General features: G+C 43.5%; 1 protein-coding gene across 1 annotated transcript in view; it reads right to left on the reverse strand.

Annotated features, from left to right (window-relative positions):
* Positions 1-20,683, reverse strand: part of CD2AP (CD2 associated protein) — a 76,750-nt gene extending 56,067 nt beyond the window's left edge. Inside the window, exon 1 of the mRNA XM_066180024.1 lies at positions 20,480-20,683. Within this exon, the coding sequence (XP_066036121.1) occupies positions 20,480-20,483 (4 nt within the window). The 5' untranslated portion in view covers positions 20,484-20,683. The remainder of the gene's footprint in view (positions 1-20,479) is intronic.
* Between the last annotated feature and the right edge of the window lie 536 nt (positions 20,684-21,219).

The raw sequence follows: 21,219 nt of genomic DNA on the forward strand, positions 1-21,219 counted from the left end.
TAAGATTTGTTTGGCAATAAAGACCCATTTGTTCATCAAGAAATTCTATTCATGCCTGAAATTTCCACAAACCTGCAGCAATCAAATAATCTTCCCTCTCACTCAAATTCAGTCAAATATCCAGGCACTGCCAAATGTTAAAACATTGTTCTCACTAAAACCTCCCTCTCCTCTGAAGATCAAATGCACAAGAGCACAACAAGGTTAAAAGACAGAAATCCTGAATGGTTGTAGATTTTTTCCCAGGTTAATCTATTTTATCAGTGAACAATAATAACCAATAATTAATAAAAAAGTGAAGGACTCAAATGGGAAGAAGCATTATTTCCTATTTATTGAACTTACAGCTGCATTAAACCAATGTGTAATTCTGATCTGTGGGCAGTTTTAATGACAAGTGCAGCTGCAGTGATTGCAATTAAGCTTTTATCCCTCTGCTGCCCATGGATGAAGTTAGAAAACCCTTAGTAAAAAAACAGAACTACATGAAGGTGCCATGAATGCAAGAGATGCTGGAATGATATGTCTGGCAAACTATTTTCTGAATGCACCCACTAACAAAGGGACCAGTAGACATAAATGTGAAGACTTCATTTTGCTTTCTTCTTCTAACACAAAAATCATTTTCTTCCTTATAAACAGAAGTCATCACCAGAGTTACCTGCCTATGATACACAACTGAAACTTCTAGCACACACTTTTTGTACTGCAGACATTTATTTTTGCCACATGTATTCTCTAAGCTTGTTTCAAAGCATCACATTCCCCCAATACTGCCTGCAGCAAGCAGAGTAGTTCTGTCTTGCTACTGCACAGAGTTGTCTCTTGAGAGAGGCTGACATTAAACATTGCCAAACATATAGGAAATTCTGGTAGGCACAAATCATAAAGACAACAGCCATTCATCACCTGAGAGTCTGGAAATGAAAACATCACCTTCCAACCAACTCAACCCAGCCATTCTGGAAACCTCTAAACGTACAAAAATGTAAGAAATATCCACGTCCCATATTTCTCTCATGATACACTGCTTGGAAGCACATCAGCAGGCAGCATATTTCAATATACACACTATAGGACAGCTTTACAAAGCTAAACATGGCAAATGGATCACAACAGTGTCAGTTGTGGCAAAGGCTCCCAGCAGTGACCTGAACTGCCAAACACCTGGTCCTTTTTCCACAGCAGCAGCAGATAATCACACCCACACTGTGTCAACATGAACCAATTCTAGTGAAAGCTTATTTATTCCCTTGGGAGAACGTTTCTGCATTTGTGATTGAAATACACAGCACATTCATCTGCTCACCTTCCCAGACTATAAAACATCCACTTTGTCATGCCAACAACAAATACAGAACCTGAAGAACTTCCCAGTCATCATCCACACGTCTTTATGTTCTAAAAACAAATGGCAGTAAACAGACATCAGCTTCTTACACTTGAAATCTAAGTGCTGAATTTCCTCTTATATTTGTCAGTGATACCCAAAGCCATCCTCATTTTCATGGATACACAGACAAACCAGATGTGAATTCTGTTGCCTTGGCTGTGAAGTGGAAGGGACCATGGGGAATGTTGAGTTTCATCCCACAGATTTTTTTCCTATGATGGCAGAGGAACAGCAAGGAGCTACATATCCCATGTCTTGCTACTACACGGTCCTCAAGAAGAACACTTAGAAGTTTTGCTTTTCAACATTAGCAAGTAGCATCAGTTGAATCATCCAGGTGATAGGCAAGAAACCTCTGTACTGCCAAAACAGTCCAGATGAAATAAATCTCTGAAACACCCTGAAGTATATTTACCCAAGTAAAAAGAGAGTCCAGCAATGACAGAAAATGTTTTTAAGGAATCACAACTCCTTATAATAACACTAACTAGAAATTACATTAGTTTACTGATTGTACTTCTTAATGCTTGGACTAGTTCTGAATGCTTCAGGTTCTCACTTAAAGAATAGACACACTGCAATCAGCCAGCAGTAAGGTGGACTCCAATAATATAACAGCTGGTCAAAACTTTTTTAAAAAGTTCTCAACTGGTAGAAGGTACAGCAGAACTCTCCAGCAATACAAGCTATCACACACAAGCTATCTTATGTCCCCTCTGTTTTTTACACTGCTTTCTCCATTTCAAACCCCACTGAAATCAATTCTCTGTAGCTTAAAGTTCATCACGATCAAGTCTCAAATGAAAAACAGTCTTAGGCTTAAACAGAACACTGTGAGGTTTACTGAGCTTTTCTAGCACAGAAACACCAAAGTTCACCTGAGAGGGGAAGAAAACTTTCTCCTGAGTTTTCACAGATCTGCACACAAGGAAAGGCTGAAGGAGCTGGGGAAAGGTCAGGGATATCTCATCAATCAGGGTGTGGAAATGACCAAGCAGTGCCCAGTGAAAACACAAGAGGCAGCGGGACAAAAGGAAACCAAACAAATGCCACTTAAACATATATAAACACACACTGTCATACAGCCATGACAGCTTTCCAACACACGTAGGGAACCTTCCAGATGGTGTTTTCTGAAAGTTTGTAACCTTCTAACTGATTAAAATCAACAGAGCTACAAAAACCACTATTGACTGGACATCTTTGGCTCTGTGGGAGGGGTCTGCTCAGCTCTTGCTTTTTAGTGAGATGACAACTTCACCAAAAAAACAAGAATGACACAATTAGGTTGGACATTAGGAAGAAACCCTTCACAAAAGGGAGATCAGATATTGGAATGGACAGGCCAGGAACGTGCTAAAGGGAAGACTGGATGTGGCACTTAGTCTGGTTGACATGATGATGTTTGGTCATAGGCTGGATTTGATGACCTCAGAAGTCTTTTCCAGTCTGACTGATTCTGTGATAAAACAGACCAAGCACTCAAAGCCAGTCAGCAGCTACAGACTACATTATTCCCCAAAGCACAAAGTGCCCTACCCAATACCTCTGACAAAACAGCTTCCACCAGGCATTCAGCCACTGCTGGGACAGCTGGACTCCCCACTTCTCCAAACTTCACACAACCAGCTCTTCTGCCAACCACATCCCAGGGCCAAGGCAGAGGCCAAGTCTCCCAACAAGCATGGCCACATTACACCCATCTTCTATGACTGTAAAAAAAGGATGCCTTCAGCTACTCAGACTCTTCCCATCAGCTACTCAGACTCTTCCCAAAGTTGCCTATTAGAGGTAACTAAGGCCCTCTGGTAGCCCTAAAACAGAAATCAAAACGTAAATCAAGGAAGAGAAGAAAATATATCAAAATTTAGGATGCCTGTGTCTTCAGTAGAAACAGACACTCATCCAGCAAAGAGCACAATTTCACATTCTTGGTGCTTTGTTTAGGGTATTACAATACTGTCAGAACCCAGTGACCTTTCTGCAGCAGCCAAAAAAAGACACATACCAGATTTAAAATAAATCCCATGAAAAACACACTTTAATAGCTTCTACTTTTTGTTTTTAAAAGAGGGGAGAGGGATTCATTAGATAACTGAAATCCTTGCACATACTGGGAAGCCTTGCTGAAACTTGCTGCAGGCCTGGAGGGACAGAGTCCAACATGAAGCAGCAAGAATTACTGCAGGCCCCAGAAAAGTCTCTTCAGGCAGGCTTCAGGCCAGTTTAAAGTCATTTATTGGAACAACAACACTGGGAAGTCCTGTGACCTCCAGAAGTACCTTGCCAGTAGAACTGCAGTTACATTAGAAACTGAGGTTTTGCTTTTCCAATTGATCACAACAGACAGTTGCTAGATGCCTGAAACAAACTTCATTAGTTCTGTTATTTCCACTTGTACATTTATCACATAAAACCTCCAAAGTTTAGTCTCCGATAAACCAAAGCCTAACAACTTTGTTATTATGTATGAATAGTTACAAAGGTATTTCATTTTATAACAGACCAAGTTTACACTAGAGACAAAAGACCACAGAGGACACAATCTTACCCTTTTAACTACCATAGTTTTCTTCACAACTATTTCAAACTCAGATGCTGAACTGAAGGAGATTGATCCTTCCAACTGTTTTCCTACAAAAATGTTTCTACCATTCACCACCTATAGGAATTCCACCTGGTTAATACTGATAGTACATATATAGTGTATGTACAGCCACTTAGACAGACTTTAACACTGAAAAAGTAGCTCAGGTGTTTAAATGCTGAACAATGAAAACACCTCTGTAAGTGTTAAACGTAAGTAGTGGTTATAAGAATGTTTTCTTTCCACTTCAATACCATATAATTTCCTGTCACCCTGACCTGAGTCACTGATGACAACCCAGATGCTTAAACAGAAAGGCCTGACAGACTTCCAGTTGCCCTTAAAATTCTAGTTCCTGCTCCCAAAGCTATGAGTTTTGTCTACAAAGCTCTCCTGTAAAAAGACACATGCACAAGGTGAGCACCAGGATTTGGGAACCAAAAATCCCTCCTGGCCAAGAGCTCCCACTGCTCTGCAGCGAGGCTTCTTCCAGGCTCTGAATCTCCTGTTTACAAATGATCAGAATAACCAGTTCCCCAAAGATCCAAGTACTCCTTTGGGGTACAGATTTAGGTTTGCTCTTCCTCAATCTGAGTAGGGGAGGAATTTCCCACTATCAGGGAAACCACTCTGAGCACCGGTCTTGTGCCAAAGTCCTTCCCCTCCTTTCACACCCCAATAACCATTCAGCTGAGAAGCAGCTGAGGGATTGAACCCTGAAAAGATGGAAATATTCAGTATTTCCTACTTCCTTCTCATGGTGCCCACAAATCTGTATCACCAGAGAGTGAGAAAGCCAAGAAGCTGTATTTCCAAGACATCTTAACCCAGGGATGTTGTGGTCCCATGCTTTCTTCTGTATGCATTCACCATTCCCTTCCCCCTGCTCTCTGCTTAAATTAGCAGTTATTTATCATACTGGTGAATCAGATAAAGAAAACAGCCGAAGAGGAAGCTGATAGTGACAACTTTCTGTAAGTTTATCTCCTTGAGATGTCACTGCAGGGTCAGACACAGGACTGCTTCAAACCTACTTTGGATCAGCCTCTACATCCCTGTTACAGCCCAGCTCAGGAACACACTGCCCAATGAAGCTCCAAATCACCCTCATTTGTGGTGGTTCAGTTCAGTGTGGAACAGTCTCACAGAGTAATCTGGAATTTTCACTGAAACTAAACCCAGGAATGCACTTAATGCACATTAATCTTTAACAGGCATTATGTCCATGGGACAAGATTCAAACTACAATAATATAAAAACGTCCAAAACTTGAAACCTGAATATGGTCCCTTCACATGAGCAATTTCCCCCTACAGATCCACCCATCTTGCCCCTCACCACTTGCTGCTTTGCTCAAAGCCAACATGTGCCACAAAACCACATCCCAATACAACACATTACTGATACAAGGCCACTGGATTCCCGTCAACTCTGATGGTAAGGATGCAGTTCCATGCTATTAAGAAACTGAACAAGTGTCATTAGCTAATGGAGACCATGCAGTCCACACATGTTTAACAGTGGAGTCACTAGTTTTGAGCCACACCACACAGAAGAGCAGACATTTCACTGAGCTGAGCCATCAGAGCCATCCCATTCAGGTTCCACGTGGAGGACTTGCAAACAGTTGCATCACAAGGGCTACAATTAAACATCACCAATGAGATGTCTGACCTCCACAGCAGCTCAGAAGGAGGTCGGGTGCCTCCTGGCCAGCCCCTGTGACACATGGCAGAGCCATTTCTACCTGTGCCTCCTCCCAAGGGAGCCATACCAGTTGTGCCAGCTCCAGTCCAGCCCAACAGCTCTGCACCAAAGCAGTCACACCTACTCCTGCTCCTGAAGCTTTGATCCCATGTGCCAGCCAAGCAAACTCTGCTGCCCACAAGGAAGGGATGTGGCAGAGGAGGTTCTCTGCAGTTTAATGCCGACCTCATTTATCCAAATATTGAATAATGGTCTTATTTTAAGCAAAATGCCCAGAGTCATGGGAATTCTTTCATTAGTTTATAACAATACAAGATCATGCCAATGAAATACAAAGATTTTCATGCCATTCTATGTATGTTTTCTTTTAAGCATACACAATTAATTTCAAATTTACTGTAAGCTGATTTTTTCCAGTCATGGATTATTTCAAAGACAGAGAACCTAAATCATACAATTTATTAGTTCAGGTTGCTGGGCAAACAAACAATCCTTTCAAGCACTAAACATGCCTCCAATACATACAAACACAGTGTTGATTCTACATAAAGCCAGCTCAGCTCTGTCCACCCAGTCCCAGGAAGCACCACAAACACCCCGCTGTCACCCAGTGGGGACTCAGTTTGAATGCCAACAGGATTTGCTCTGTTTAAAGCAATTTCATGTTGAAGTGAGTATGAGCCTTCACTGTCTCTCCAACACACCCCATCTCAGAAGGCTCAGCGGGTTAAAAGCAGCATTAGATGAGTAAGGGCAATCAGACACCGCTGCAGTCAGGCTAAATTCCCAACAAGCCCCTTCCCACTTTCTCAGCACAGGGGCTGACCAGCCACAGCACCATCTGCCATCTGAGCCAGAATCAAATTAACCACAGAAGATGCTGAGTTGGAAGGGACCCACAAGGATCATTGAGTCCAACTCCTGGCCCTGCACAGGACCAGCCCCCAGAGTCCTACCCTGTGCCCCAGAGCCATGTCCAAACCCTTCTTGAGCTCTGTCAGGCTGGTGCTGTGAGCACTGCCCTAGGGAGCCTGTTCAGTGCCCAGCCACCCTCTGGGTGAAGAAACTTGTTCTAATATGCAACCTTAACCTCCTCTGACACTACTTCAGGCCATCCTGGTCACCACAGAGCAGAGACCCATGTCTGCCCTCCCTCTTCACCTCATGAGGAAGCTGCAGACCACAATGAGGTCTCCCCTCCTCTTTCTCCAGGCTGAACAGGCCAGATGACCTCATATGGATTTCCTCTCCAGAGCCTTCACCACCTTGGTTGCCCTTCTTTGGACAGTCTCCAATAGTTTAGGATGTTTTTTACACTCTGGTGTCCACAACTGCACAATATTCAAGGTGAGGCCACCCCTGCACAGAGCAGAGCAGGACAATCCCCTCCCTTGTCTGGCTGGTGATGCTGTGCCTGATGCAGCCCAGGACAGAGTGCTGTGCCCAGGCAACTCAGTCTTTCAGCTGCAGCTCCCACTCCTCTATCAAATGTTTTAAAAACTCAGGAATTTACACACCAGAGTCTTCTCAATCAAAAATCATTGCACTGTTACCAAGAAAATATATCATTCTTCTGAAATAATTTCTCTTAACTATCCAAAAAGCTGCTGGATATGTGATGGCTTAGAAGATCTGTTAAAACCTCAGTAAGTACTCCCCAGTGCTTACACTGGGGGTACTTTAAATTGCAATAAAGACAGCTTTCAGGAAAAAAAGAATGAAGTCAGAATAAACACACACCACGGAGAAAACCCGCAACACCAAGCAAATAAAAAAATGGCAACAAAGGAACTCTGAAACTCTCAGAGTATCCAGTATCTCATGTAAGCCTTTGCTTCCCCACACCTGAGCACCACCAGCCCAGCTACTCCACCTTCCCAGGCTGATTAAGTACCGTGAACTTAAAGGGAAAAACACTACCATGGCAGGAGAGGAAGGAACAAGCTAGCACAAAGGCAGTTCTGGTATTTTCCTCAACTATGGGGTCTCCCCACATTTTCTACTTTCTAATGCTAACAGGTACCTCCTTGCATTCTTTCAGTAAATACTTTTTCCCAAGGTCTGTAGTGACAGGACATAGGGCACTGGTTTTAAACTGACAGAGGGGAAATTCAGATTAGACCTCAGGAAGGAATGAATTCCTGCTGCTGGGAGTGGTTAGACAGCACCAGGAGCTGGCTGGGGACTGTACAGTCTGAGTCAGTGGCACGGCAGTGAGAAGGTATTTTCAGGAGAAGTGTTTAGTGGCTAAAGCTAATTTCAGGTTTGGCCAACTTCTGCAGAATTTCCTGTCAGCTGTAAAGGTAAAATCAAAAGTGTAAGTAGGAAACTTCGGTGAGGGATATGAGAGATCTGGCAGATTATAAGAAATCTGTGAAAGTTACAGGATGTTTCTGAAAAAGAACATGCTGATGACAGGGATTTGTTCATTTATTTGTATGGTCTATAATCAAAAATACCATAACAGATATCTGTGCCTGAAGCATAGGACAGCTTGGGTTGGAAGGGTCTGTAAAGACCATCCATGGACAGGGACACCTTCCAGCAGACCTGGTTCCTCCAAGCCCCATCCAGCCTGGCCTTGGGCACTTCCAGGGATGAAACATCTGCAGCCTTTCTGAGCAGCCTGTGCCAGTGTCTCAAGGCAACTTGAACAAAGTTTCTTTTTCCTTTTTTTTCCGTCCACCCTGCAGTATCTGCTGTTTTTCCTTACTTCTTTTGTAACTTGCTTTGTGCTACATCACCCAGTTCTAGCACAAATATTTTCTGCTTAAAGCAACAATTCCTCTACATCCATAGCTTGCCTAAAAAAAAAAGGAAAATAGAAACAAAAATAGCAGGCTTGAGACAGTCTAAAGCCAGGAGACTTGGTTCTGTCAGCACAGAACTCGTCCATCTGGAAGCTGCCCTGGATCTGCCTGGCATTTTTAGATTGGGTAAAGCAATGGTGCATTCTCCAAGACATGACTCACCAAGCATTTTTAATAAAAAGTTTGTGTTGAATTTCACAGCCCAGGAAGAATGCCTGAAATAATTAGGAAAATGAACAGTTGAAAACAGTTTAAAATGTAGGCTTCTCCTCCCAAATTATTTCAACTAATGAGAAACTCGTTGCATTCTAACAGCAACCACCTCAAACATCAGTTTCTTATGATGGTTGAGGTGCAATTAGCAAGACTTTGAGAAGGAAATAAACAGTATAGAAGAAACCCTGCCCCGAAAGACACAAACCACATATGCCTCATTTCCCTGCTCCAGGCTCCTATAATTTTCTGGGGTGCATTATAGTTCTTAACACTGTATGAGATAAAACACAACTGAAAATGGAATGTTTGTCAATTCTCACTTACCTAAAGCAAATTGTCTTCACACACACTCTTGTAATTTTACAACTGTATGCTGCAGATGACAAGTCACCATGGCCAACCAGATGGGAAGAAAAATGTTTCAGGGATACCTCACTGCAGATTTATTAACTCTAGAAGTACCCTGTCATGTTTCCTACAACATTATCAGAAATGCTTGTCTTAAACTCAGTCATCAATTTAATAAACATTACAATTGTGGATTTAATTTACACCCTCACTTCTAAGAGTGGAATTGTTGGGCTCTTCCATTTAGAGCACAAGACAGGAAATGGAAGTATCAGAATAAAACCACAACCACCTCCAGGTATTAAATACCTTATAAGGATAGAGGACAAAATGTTTCACCTGGGAAGTGACATGGAGCAGAAAGTGATGGTTTGTGCTACTTGCTATTTCCCTCAGTCTGAGCAGAGCTCAGAGCAAGAAACCAGCCTGGAAATGAGAGGTGACACCCGCAGGAAAGGCAGCAAATATGTCCAGGAACAGAATGAAAAAAGGTCACTAATCCACACTGCAGAGAAAACCAGGGATCTTTGAGGGCACAGGGGAACGTATTTAAAAAAACCACACACACCACATTTTCTGGAGCCATGACTCAGTCATTGTGCCATATATAGATTTATGCCTCTTCCTCTGTTCCTTCCCTTCAGTTAATTTTATAACATCTATTTGGCAAAACATTCAAGGTGAGTCACAAAACACTGAATTACAAATTCTGCTACAACAAAGGCATGCCAAAAAGCACTGAAGAACAAAAGAATCATGCCTCAGGTATATTTTGTTCAGATCCAAAGAACCAAATAAGCAGTGAAAGTACCTTGAGGTCAACACTGCATTTATAGGTGCTCCCTTAAAGCCATCACCAGATAATTAGCTCACAAAAATAAGTTTGAAGCTGAAGACTCTGTTGCTTATCTGAGAACTTTTTACAAATTCATTCCCCTGAAAAATAAAAAAATTCTATTTCAAGTTTCCTTTCCTCTATCAGGACTCCAAACTACTACAAAAACTTCAGCTCCTCCTGCAGATTTTTTTCCAGGATTCTCCCAGCCAAAAAAGACATCATGATCATAGCCCCAGGTTACGAATTCAAGAGTTATGAAAACAAGAAAATCTCTGAAAGCCTTTTGGGTTTAAATGAAAACTCCTTTTACGCTCCAAAGAAACGCAGAAATGCTTTGATAGGCAGCCTACAATTTGGCACATCTCTAATTCTGAATGACAATTAGTACTTGAGCAAACATGGCAAGAATCTGCCTTTGAAATAAATTTACAGGAACTTAAAAGCATTATTCAGAGCCTGCACAAAGTGTTCCCTTCATCTGTAAAAACAGACATGATGCAAGAGTCTGAATGGTCCCAGATTGGAATCTTGCAAAAACCACAAAATTTGCTTAGCATTACAACAGGAACAAGTGTTTGAATCTGACTCCATGCTGTCAGGGCATACTAATTGTGACAAAGTTCATTTACTTTTTAGTGTAGGCATTTTAGACAATAAACTAAATTTCTGGTGGAATGGCACAGGAAAAAATCCTTATGAAATGGATTTTTCTAAAAGCCAGTCAAAACAGCAAATGCTCAAGGGCACCCTACAATCTCAATCAGACAGTTTTAAAGGAGGTAGAATTGTTTCATCAGGTCAATTATGTTCCAAAAGTTCAGAGACTAAGTCCTTCAAATATCTATTTCCACATGTATTTAGAAGGATTAAAGTAATTCTTATTAAGATCACGATTTCAACCTGCATGGTTTGCAACCTTCCCATCATAGGAAAACGGTTTGAAAGAACCTCTGGAAGTCACTTATTCCAAACTGGTCAGAGCAAGGTTAATCTCAGAGTCAAATGAGGTTGCTCAAGGCTTTGTCTCACAAGTCTTGAAAGGATGGAGATAAAACAGCCACTCCAAGCATCTTTGCTGATATTGAAATCTCATCATAATTTTCCCACATGCTATTCAGTAGGAATTACCACTTTTCTAACTGGCAGGCAATGAATCACAATTTTTCACTGTGCCCCCAAGGACAGCAGGTTGTTCTCTTCTCCAGGCTACACCTACTTCTTGCACACCACATCCAGCAGCCTCCCAGCCACCCTCAGCTCTCCAGGTCAGTGCCATTCCCACTGCATTTGAGGGGAGGGAGGAGCAAAACTGGGCACAGGATTTTGGAGCCAATCCTGTGAGTGCCAGGGAGTGGGGAACAACCACCTCCCATGACCTGCTGGCTGCTGTCCTGCTCCTGCCCCCGGCGGACAGCGAGGTAATTCATTACTACTGCAACACATCAAACACCCCCCACACCATTCACTGGGGAGTTTTTTTAGGTATCTGGTCATAATCTTCAGCATTTGAAGAAATCAGCATTATGTGAGCATCCCTACCTGCCTTCCTCCTGCTTCACTCCCAATAATTCTTCCCCTGTACACCCATTTGGCTGAACATGCCAGAAGAGCAGCATCTCTAATATAAGAACTGTACATTTTTTATTTTTAGGTTTGTTTTTTTTTTTTTTTCTGAGTCAGCACTGAAGCACTCAAATCTCAGTCCTTCCCGAGGAAAAGACTTCAGGACTGCCCCAACACTTGCCCTTCTAACCTGATGATTGCCTGATCACCAAATATGCAGCCTGGAAGCAGCTACAGCATGTGCGGTGTCTTGCAGCGCTAATTGATAGTAACACCATTGGTAACACCATTGGTATTTGAAGAATTTGAGAAGGGATCAGAGGCCTTACAGGAGTTTATGAAAAGCAGTCTGGGGCAAGGGACAGCAGTTGCTGCCACCAGGAGACAAAGCACCCGAGGCGAGTTCATAGAAAGCCAACCCTCACCTCTGCTGCTCTCAACAGCCACTTGAAGGAGTAGTTTGGATTTCAGAAAAACAAAGGAAATATTCTCGATGGTTCACATATATTCACAACTACAAGCATAACCCTGGGGACTCAACTGCGTACACATTAACAAAGTGAAACGAAGAGAGGAGAGTCAGCAATACAACCTTGGCTTTTTCACACACCAAGGTTAGGATTTACCACTTCAGTCACTGCTCAGAACTGAAAAACCAGGATACAGCAGTGAAGAGCAGGATCCAGCAACTCTCTGTTGATGGAAAATCAGAACAGTCTCCTGCTGCATGGAGATGGCAGGCTGTGTCTCATTCTACTGACAGTACACCTCTGATTTCATAAACAGCTTTATTTCATCTGTTGTTCATGCAGCCTGAGGCTTTCTGTTACTGGTTATCTACCAGGGCAGGTTTTCTCCTACAACTTACACATTAGAAGCTATTTACATTACAATCCATACATACATGTGCCTTACAGTTCTCTCAGTAAGGATGAAGCACTAAGACTGAAAGAGCAAACTCCTCCCACAAAATAAGCATCTAGTAAGGAGATGAGCACATGAGGAAGCAATTTTATACACTCTCAATTGTTCTTTTACTTGACAACCCCACACTGTTAATTTACATATCCAGCCCTATAGCACACAACGATTTAAGAAATGCCTTCAAGCTCTCCTCAAGCTGCAAAAGGTGTCAACTGAGATGGTTTCCAATTCCCCAACTTCCCTGCACCACATCCTTATTCACATACTGCTAGGCTGTAAAAGCAAACCCTGCTATACATAGGCTTCCTATAATGTGACACTGTAATGGTTTTTAGTATAATCTTCCACTTCACAGACACTCTCCTTCCCTGTGCTGAAGGATGAGATGTATTTTCAGTGACCTGTGGGTCAGGCAAAGGAAGCCCTGTATTTGGTTTTCAAGAGCAAAACAGCACGGTTCATATTAATTTATCCTTCATTTAAAGGCTACATTCTGCTGTTTGCACTTTTCAAGAAAATCTGCTGCCTCCTTATCTACCATACCCACAAGAGCATGGGATTAACACATTTGCTTTCATCCTCATAGCTTCAAAAGCCTTGCTCACCTCAGCACTTCCTCTGCCTCACTTGCAGCACAGCATCTCATCCCACCTGGCTTCAGAACAGCACCAGCTCAGCTGAACACCAAGAAGTGTTGTTTGGGACCCTGAGGTTTCACACAAACATCCCTCGGCCCACCCTGCAGACACTCTTGTAACAGCAGCTTGTAAATCCTGCTCGTTTTGTCAAGCCTTGTACCAAAATCTCTTAACAAAAGAATATTCTTCACTTAACCTCTTTGGAAAGGGAAACAGATCATGGGCTCCGCTTTTCAGGAACAACTGCTTTAGTCACTTACAGAGAGCAGAGTTTTACAGAGACTCCAACAACCTGAGGCTGAAGGAGTGACCCTGCATGGTCTCTCCCTACTCATTCTCATTCCACCACCTCTTCCCCTGTGCTGGTCTCACAGTTGTGCTGCTCCAGGGTGTGTCTGTCCAGTGTGCTGCCAAATCAGCCAGCTGGTTCTCTTCCAGCTGGATTCAGCCCTGGCCAGTGTCTTTAACTAGATCATTGTGTGGACACATGATCACTAAAGCTGCCAAAAGGAGACATTAAAGAACACACTGATATCTGCATTATCCAGAGATTGACCATACCAAGAAATGATGGATCTAGCATTCTCCTGGCAGTTTGTTCTAACAATTAATAACTTCCCTGACAGAAACATTTAGATGTTAAAATAAGTGCAAACAGCAATGTGATTTACCTCAAGTTTTAGGCAGACTTTTTCTATTAAATCTTGTATTTACTGGTTTATGATAATGCTAAATAAGCCAAACTCCATAAAAGCATTTAAGTGATGGGAACACTGAAAGTCCAGCCCAACTGCAGAAAATCAGGATACAGAAGAACAGATGCATATTTTTACATATTGTGCTCAGTCCTCTTCACAAGACATACACATTATTGAGAACAACCAAAACCAACACCTACAGAAACACAAAAGGCATCTCAGTAACAGGTTCTGGCTATTTAGAAATTATTTTCTCTTTAAAGGTATTATTAAACCAATAAAAAATACAAATTAGAGGTACAGTTTAAAAGGAACATTTGGCTGGCTTAAAATGGATTGGGAGGGATTAAAAAACCCCTTTAAAGATACAGAATAAGAACGCTGTGAAACAACCAGTTTGGTGGACAGTGAACACTCAGGGAGAGCAATTAATATAGACACTCAGAAGAAATTTATGAAATTTTAGCGTGGACCTAGTGCAAAGTAACTGCAGGTTAAAATGGAAAAGGAGAAACACTCTACATTCCCTGACTCCTAAAATTCAGTCCCATCCACTCTGTTGCCCAGGAGGTAAGGACTGCAGCCACAGTGAGGCCATCCAGCTGTTGATGGGATGGCAAAGCTGGCACAGGCAGCTGGTCAGCTCCCAGCAGGGCCCACAGGCACTGGAGCCAGGGCACAGCACAGCCCAGGTCCCTCCAGCAGTTATCTGGGAGGCACAGCCTGGAGCTGCACCCACAGCCTGACTTCGGGACAAGGGAGATTACATGCAAAGCAGCCTTAAAACAAATCTCTTCAGAGCTCAAGTTCAGAGTTAAGTGATGAGATTCTCCTGCACTCCATGAAACAAGTGGTATTATCTACTCAAGCAGCAAAGATGGAGACGATTCTTCTTCTCCCTGAGTGCCGAAGATGCGCTGAAAAGAAACAACTCGAAACATTCTGACAAGTTCGCTTTTGTATTTTTCCTGAAAAATGAAGAAACAGTGCAACTTGGGGAAATAAAAACACACTAAGAGGAATGAAGGTATAACTGGTATGTTACCAACAAAGCAACAATTGAACTGAAAACTGGAAGACAAAAAATTTCTATCAGGGCCAAGTTGACAACTGGTGAAAGTGTTCTGCAGCTGATGTCAGTGTCAGAAGCATCCTCCTCCTCCTCCTGCAGCCATGAGCTCAGTCTCAGGCTTTGAGCAGCCAGCCTGGCTCAAAGCTGGCTCAGGAAGACAGGGAAATTTCAGATTGATTGGTTCATACAAGCAAGGCAAGAGGACAAGGCTTATTAGCCAGAGGTAAGCAAAGGCTCAGGCTTAACTTCAGTCAAACTATATCCACAGTCAGAAACATTTGACAAAGGATGACCACTTAGTAATTTTATCAAAGAGGCAGAAACTGATGACTCAAATCTTCTTCAAATAGAAAGTCAGGCAAGTTTCCAGAAACTCTAGCAAAACTGCCTTATTTAAAATTAAAGTAAAAACATTAATAGCTCCCATCCACAAATATCTATTCACAGCTGCTGCAGAGGCAAAAATAATGAGATTGCCTAGCACTGCTTAATTCCAAAACTATTTGCCTCTAAGGACAAAAAGTATGTTTACAGTGATTTACTTACTGTTAAGAAACAGTGTCAACTTAAGCCATTTAAATAATTTAAAGCAACACTTTATCTAGTTAAAACAATGAACACAATAACTAAAGTTTCTATAACAACAATGTCAATTTCAACTCAATTTGCAATCACAAAGCTCTTCAGCACTAAGTGGAGAGCAACTGCAGCCCTCACCTGTAACATCACAGGTCAGCACTGCATAAGCTGCTGAAATTAAAGGAAAATGCTTCATTTTTTAAATTATTCAAAATTTAATATTCTAATTTATTCTGCTGAAAGCAATCCCGGCCTAAAACAGATTTCACAGAATGTTCTGAGTTGGAAGGGACCCACAAGGATCACGGAGTCCAACTCTTAAATAAATGGCCCATACAGGGACCAAACTCACACCCTTGGTGTTTTCAGCACCAGGCTCTGATGAGCTGAGCCAATCTCAGGGTCACGAGCATATTACAGGCAATAAACATTCCTTAAAGAAAAGTGAACTTAATATTCTAAATTACCTCATATTATACTCTCTACAGTGTATATCACCCTGAAAGTGGAAAGCTTCAACTCATTTGGCTGACAGACACAGAGTGATTTTTCCTTCAATCTGATTTATATCCAGCAGTGGCAAGATATAATTTTTTTTTCTTCAAAAATATCTACAATGCATCGTTTTCTTTGTTCAAGATTTCTGAAAAGGTATTTCATACAGATTGTATATGAAGAAAGTCAATTCTGCATAGAAGTAGTGAAGTAAAACACAATCCCACCCAAAAACTCTCGTTGGCATTGGTCAGAGAAAGTAAATAGCAGTGCTGGTGACATGGAGTTTATGCTGGGAAACGGAATAATTTATTGTAAAAGAACACTTATTAATATTATATAGCAGGAGTTCACACCAGGAAAGAGGCAACTGGAAAGGCAGTTTTAGTACTTCAGTCCTGCTGTCACCAGTGCACCAGGACAGCCATAGGTGATGCTCCCACCACCACAGCACTGGGAAATCTGTTTGTCACCACCCCATACCCAAAGCAAGGGACAGCAAAGGCTCAGGCATCACCTCCACTGAACACTGGGCACATTGTAGATCATTCGCGCACTCACAATTCAGAGCAGACACCAAAAGCAACATTATGGAAAAGCATCAGGAAAGAAAAAGCTGAATGCAATTGAGCTACCTTACAAGATACAGGATGCCACTTTAAAAAAAACACTTTAAAAGGAGCAGAAGAAAAAGGTTAAACCCCTGCCAAGGAGCAGAGACACATTTTAAGTGCCCAGGGAGAAATCAGAGCATATAGAAACCCCAGACCCACTAGCAACAAATCTCACCTGACTGACTCACCACTTGTGTCAAGGTTTTTTCAGTCACTTTAAGCATTTTCATTGCTGCTCTTTCCTGACAAATCATTTTTCTCAAGCCAGGTTAAGGAGCCACCAGGCCAGCAGTCATATGTGACAGCATCTCCAGGGAAGTGCAATGAATGGGAAGAGCGGAGCTGTGACAGAGCAGGCAGCCACCTCACCCACACAGCCCAGCGTGCCCAACCACACATTTCCTGTGTTTATGCAACAAAAGCCCACTGAGGGGAAAAAAAAAAAAAAAAAACAAACACAAACAAGCACAGGCAGACAATGGAGAAAGCCAGTGAAGGTGAGGATAATTCAAGGGCAAGGTCCTACCTAGCTGAAACTAAAGCTCTTCAGAACTGTTAGAAAAAAAGAAACTTCAAAAAGAAATCAAGACAACAAATATAACTGTACCCCTACACGAAGTTAACTCTTAAATAACATGAAAAACTCTTTTCAACAAGATACTAAAGTAACTCTCCAGTAAAGGTGACCAGCACGTGGAATGACTGGCACACAACAAAAGTAGATGTAGAGAGACTTCTTAGGATGAAGCCACCAACCAATCACCCACCATTTCTCAAAAATCCAAAAGGAGTCTGGCAGAACAAGGAGAAGTTTTAGGGCAAAAAACCTCCCACTGAAAGGATGTATTTCCCCCAGGCATTCCCATAGAAGTTAAACAGGGACTCCCACTGTCACAGCCAGTAGTGGTTGGCAAAAACCACAGGGTGTTTTAGAGCCCCTTAGGGATGGACAACCACAGACTTGAACTATCTCTAAAAAATTATCTGGTGAAACCACAAACACCTCTGAGAAAGTTCATAAATCACTAACTGCCAGACTAGGGGTTTTTATTATTAAAAAAAAAAAAAAGGAAAAAAACTTTCCACTACAAATCTGCTTTCCATATCCTTTTCCTCCCTACCAGTCTCCACAGTCTGCTTACAAAAACCTTCCAGATTGTTTTTTGTTGCCAACATGAAGTTAGCTAAAGGCTTCCCGCAAGTTTAAAGTTCAATGAACTTACTCTGTAGACCAAATATATTTATACTTATTCTGCCGGCAATAAAGAAGCGGATCTGGCTTCCCAAAGTATTCCAAAATTACAAATTTTTCTGAAGATCACATGTAGCAAATTCAAACATACTAACCATGGAAACCACAGATCAAAATTTTTGCACAAATTTTTGGAAATAAAAAAGATGGGGAAAGTGCATGTAGCTAAGATACTGACAGACCTTCATTAGATTTCAGGATTCCACTGAGGCAATTTATCAGCTGCTGCTGATATATTTCCTTCTTAGTTATAAAGCCATATAACAATTAGCTGGGAGCTAATCAACCCAAGACAGCAGAAGACAATTCAATCAAACAAAATCTTTTCCACCTAGAACACCTGAATATATTTTTTTGCTTTAATCTGCTTATCAAGCTGTTTCTAAAGTCATACACGCAGGATTAATGTAGTGCAGAAGGCAGAGAATGACAATGACAGGACTCCAGGGTGTCACTGGACACTGCCAATGACTTTAGATGGAATTGTGTCATCTGTGATCAATTCCCCTCCCCATCCTTCAGACCCCTGAATGACATGTGCTCCTAAAACATGAATTTCCAGCTACCAGAAGAACACGAGAGAACTTGTTTCCAAGGCATTCTGTACTTCTGCCCTTCTCCTTTTGGTTCCTCCAGAGTCATACTGGCTGTTCTTACTTCTCCATAAATCTCAAAAATCCTTGAGTTTGTCAGAGATACCTCAACACTCCCCTGTAAGCCACTTCTTCCATGTAAAATCCCTACCACAAGTTGACATAAAAGATAATCTCTTATCAAGAGCCAGCTCTACCATGATACCAGAAATAAAATAATCAACTAATGATTTCTCAAGGTAAACTGTGAGGCAACTACTAATTACAGTGAGTGCAGAGTAAGCTACAGCTACTCCTTTTTCCACCTTTAGTTTTAGTGATGCTTTGTTGTACATTCCTCACCCCTTTTGACCACAAGAAAGAAATCCCTGGAAATCTGAATGAAGGACAACACCTTCAAAGAAAATCTGTTTAAAAGGCTCTGAGATTATTATACAATCCTTTCTAGAGCTTGGCCACCAGCCTGGCAGGAGCTGCTCTGTAACTGCACATACACACCAATTGTTATGGTAATAAATAATCCACACAACAGCAAGAGTCAACACAGTGTGTGCACCTACTCAGCTCAGTCCCATCTAGAACAGTAATAACACGCTCATTATGGTCATTGGAAGAGGATTTCCCTTAGGAAAGGAAACTTAAGGACAAAAATACATAAAACCATGTCACAGAATAATCATACACAGTAATGAACTGTACTCAGCCCTTATACAGTATTCCTAGCTATACTCATTGAGTATACTAAGGATTTCAGTAACCCAAACCTACCATATGTCAGTCCTGAGGTATTTCCCATTTCAGCATTACAGCCTGAGTTCAATATGTTTAATTAGCACACTAAGCCTTTATACTTCAGGAACCACCACCACAGGCCCCTACAATCATCTGGGCAGACATTTCTCACTTGCAAATAAAACAATGCAGCCCGGAAAGAAATGAAGAGCAAGTCTCGCCTATTCTGAATAATCACAAAAATCATCGAAAAGCAAGATGTTTGGTTTCTAACGGAAGTTAAAACACTAATTTCATTTTACATTTTCAGATTTCATTTTGACTGTGCTTTGACCCCAAAAAGACAACTTTCACTGAGACGAACACACCGAAAGCAGATCTTGATAATCAGCAGAACACCAGCCAGGAGGAGCACGGCTCGCCTCACTGACTGAACGTTTGATCCGCACACCGTGCATTCCTTCATTTTTTATGCACAACGGGGAGGCAGAAAAGCGATCCAAAAGCCAGGTATCCCTTCACTTCAAAAGCTTTAGTCCCGTTCTGGCGGAGCATGTTTGCACACAGCAGCATAAGCACACAGGGCACTGGAGCCACTGCACACACACCCCCCCCCGAGCACAGCGGTGTCACACAGCACAGCAGAGCAGGGCGGAGGTATCAGAGACAGACAAAACGACCCGCTTCGGACTCCAGGGTAGTCCAAAGTCTCTATAAAGGGGAAGCTGCTATATGCAAAGAGGGCTCTCAAGAGTGGTGTCTAAGTCGCTCGTTCATACTTCCCTATGCCGACGCTTACAATAAAAACCAGACCCATCACAACAGACTGTTTCCAGTGTGAACCTGAACTGGCACATCCTGGACACAGGAACACTCCCAGTGGTTCTACATTCGCTCTCTTTAAAAATACAGTGAGCGCTTCTCTCTTTAAAAATAAAGTGAGTGCTTGGTGGGGAAATGGGCGAAGGCGCAGCGCAAATTGACGCTGAGTGGAAAAAAAAAAAAAAAAAAAAGGCGAAAGGGCTTGATTTAAGCATAAAAACTTTTATGCTTCACCAAGCCACTCCCTCCAAGCAGCACCAGGCATTGCTGTACACCTCGCTCTCCCCACAGAAACCCACGGAACCTCCCGCGCCTCTTTCCAGCCGGGGCCCCTCCGCAGCCCCTGGGACCGGCCGGGCGGGACGGAGCGGCCCCGGCCTCTCCCGGGAGGGAGCGCTCACCGAGCACCTGCCGCACTCGCCGGCCCGGCAGCTCCTACACCGGCCCCCGGGGACCGGCACCGCTCCCGCCCCGGGCACCTCGGGGGCTGCCCCGGGCCCCGCGGGTCCGCGCCCTCTCCTCGAACAAAGAGCGGCGAAGGCGTCGCCGAAGAAGCGGGAAAAGGGGCCGGTCCCGCCGCCCTCCCCGCCGAGCTCACCCATGCTGCGTCCGCCCGCCCAGGCTCGGCGGAGCGGCTCCGGGTCCCGCCGACGCGCTCAAGCCGGGCACTGCGGCTCCATCCGTGGCGCTACGGGCGTGGAAGGGGCGGCTCCGAGCCGCAGGCGGCCCGGGGCACAGGGACCGCTCGCCCGTCCCGTCCCACCGCTCCCGCTGCCGCCCCAGCCGAGCTCGGGCACCGGCGGCTCCGCCCCGCCCACGGCGGGGGGCGCCAAGTCCCGCGAGAGCCGCGCGCCGCCACCGCCCCCACGCCGTTGCCAGGCGGGGGTGACGTCACCGCTTCGGCCCCGCCCCGCGAGGGAAATTCGCCCCGCCCCCGGGACCGCCCCTCCGCGCTGGGACCCACCCCCGGCACCGCCCTTCTCGTCACACCCTCATCGTGCCCCTCGTTAGACCCCGCGTTAGGCGGTTCTTCAGCCCTTCAGCACTCCTGTCATCACCGTCCTCATCAAACCCCCTCCCCATAACCTCCTTACAGGTCCCTCATCACTCCCCAATCAGCCTCCTCACAGCTCTCTCATAACCTCCTCACAGCCCTCTCATAACCCACGCACAGCGCCTTCATCAGCCTCCTCACAGCCCCCTTCACATCCTTCACAGCCCCCTTCACGCAATCACAGCATAGGTCAGGTTAAGACGGACCACAGTGGTTCCACCTCCCTGCTCAAGCAGAATTACCCAGAGCACATGGCATGGGATTGTGTCCAGACAGTTCTGGAG

The sequence above is a fragment of the Chamaea fasciata genome, unplaced genomic scaffold (genome assembly GCF_029207755.1).
Source record: "Chamaea fasciata isolate MVZ Bird 193981 ecotype frontalis unplaced genomic scaffold, bChaFas1.0.hap1 SCAF_3, whole genome shotgun sequence".
Lineage (NCBI taxonomy): Eukaryota > Metazoa > Chordata > Aves > Passeriformes > Sylviidae > Chamaea > Chamaea fasciata.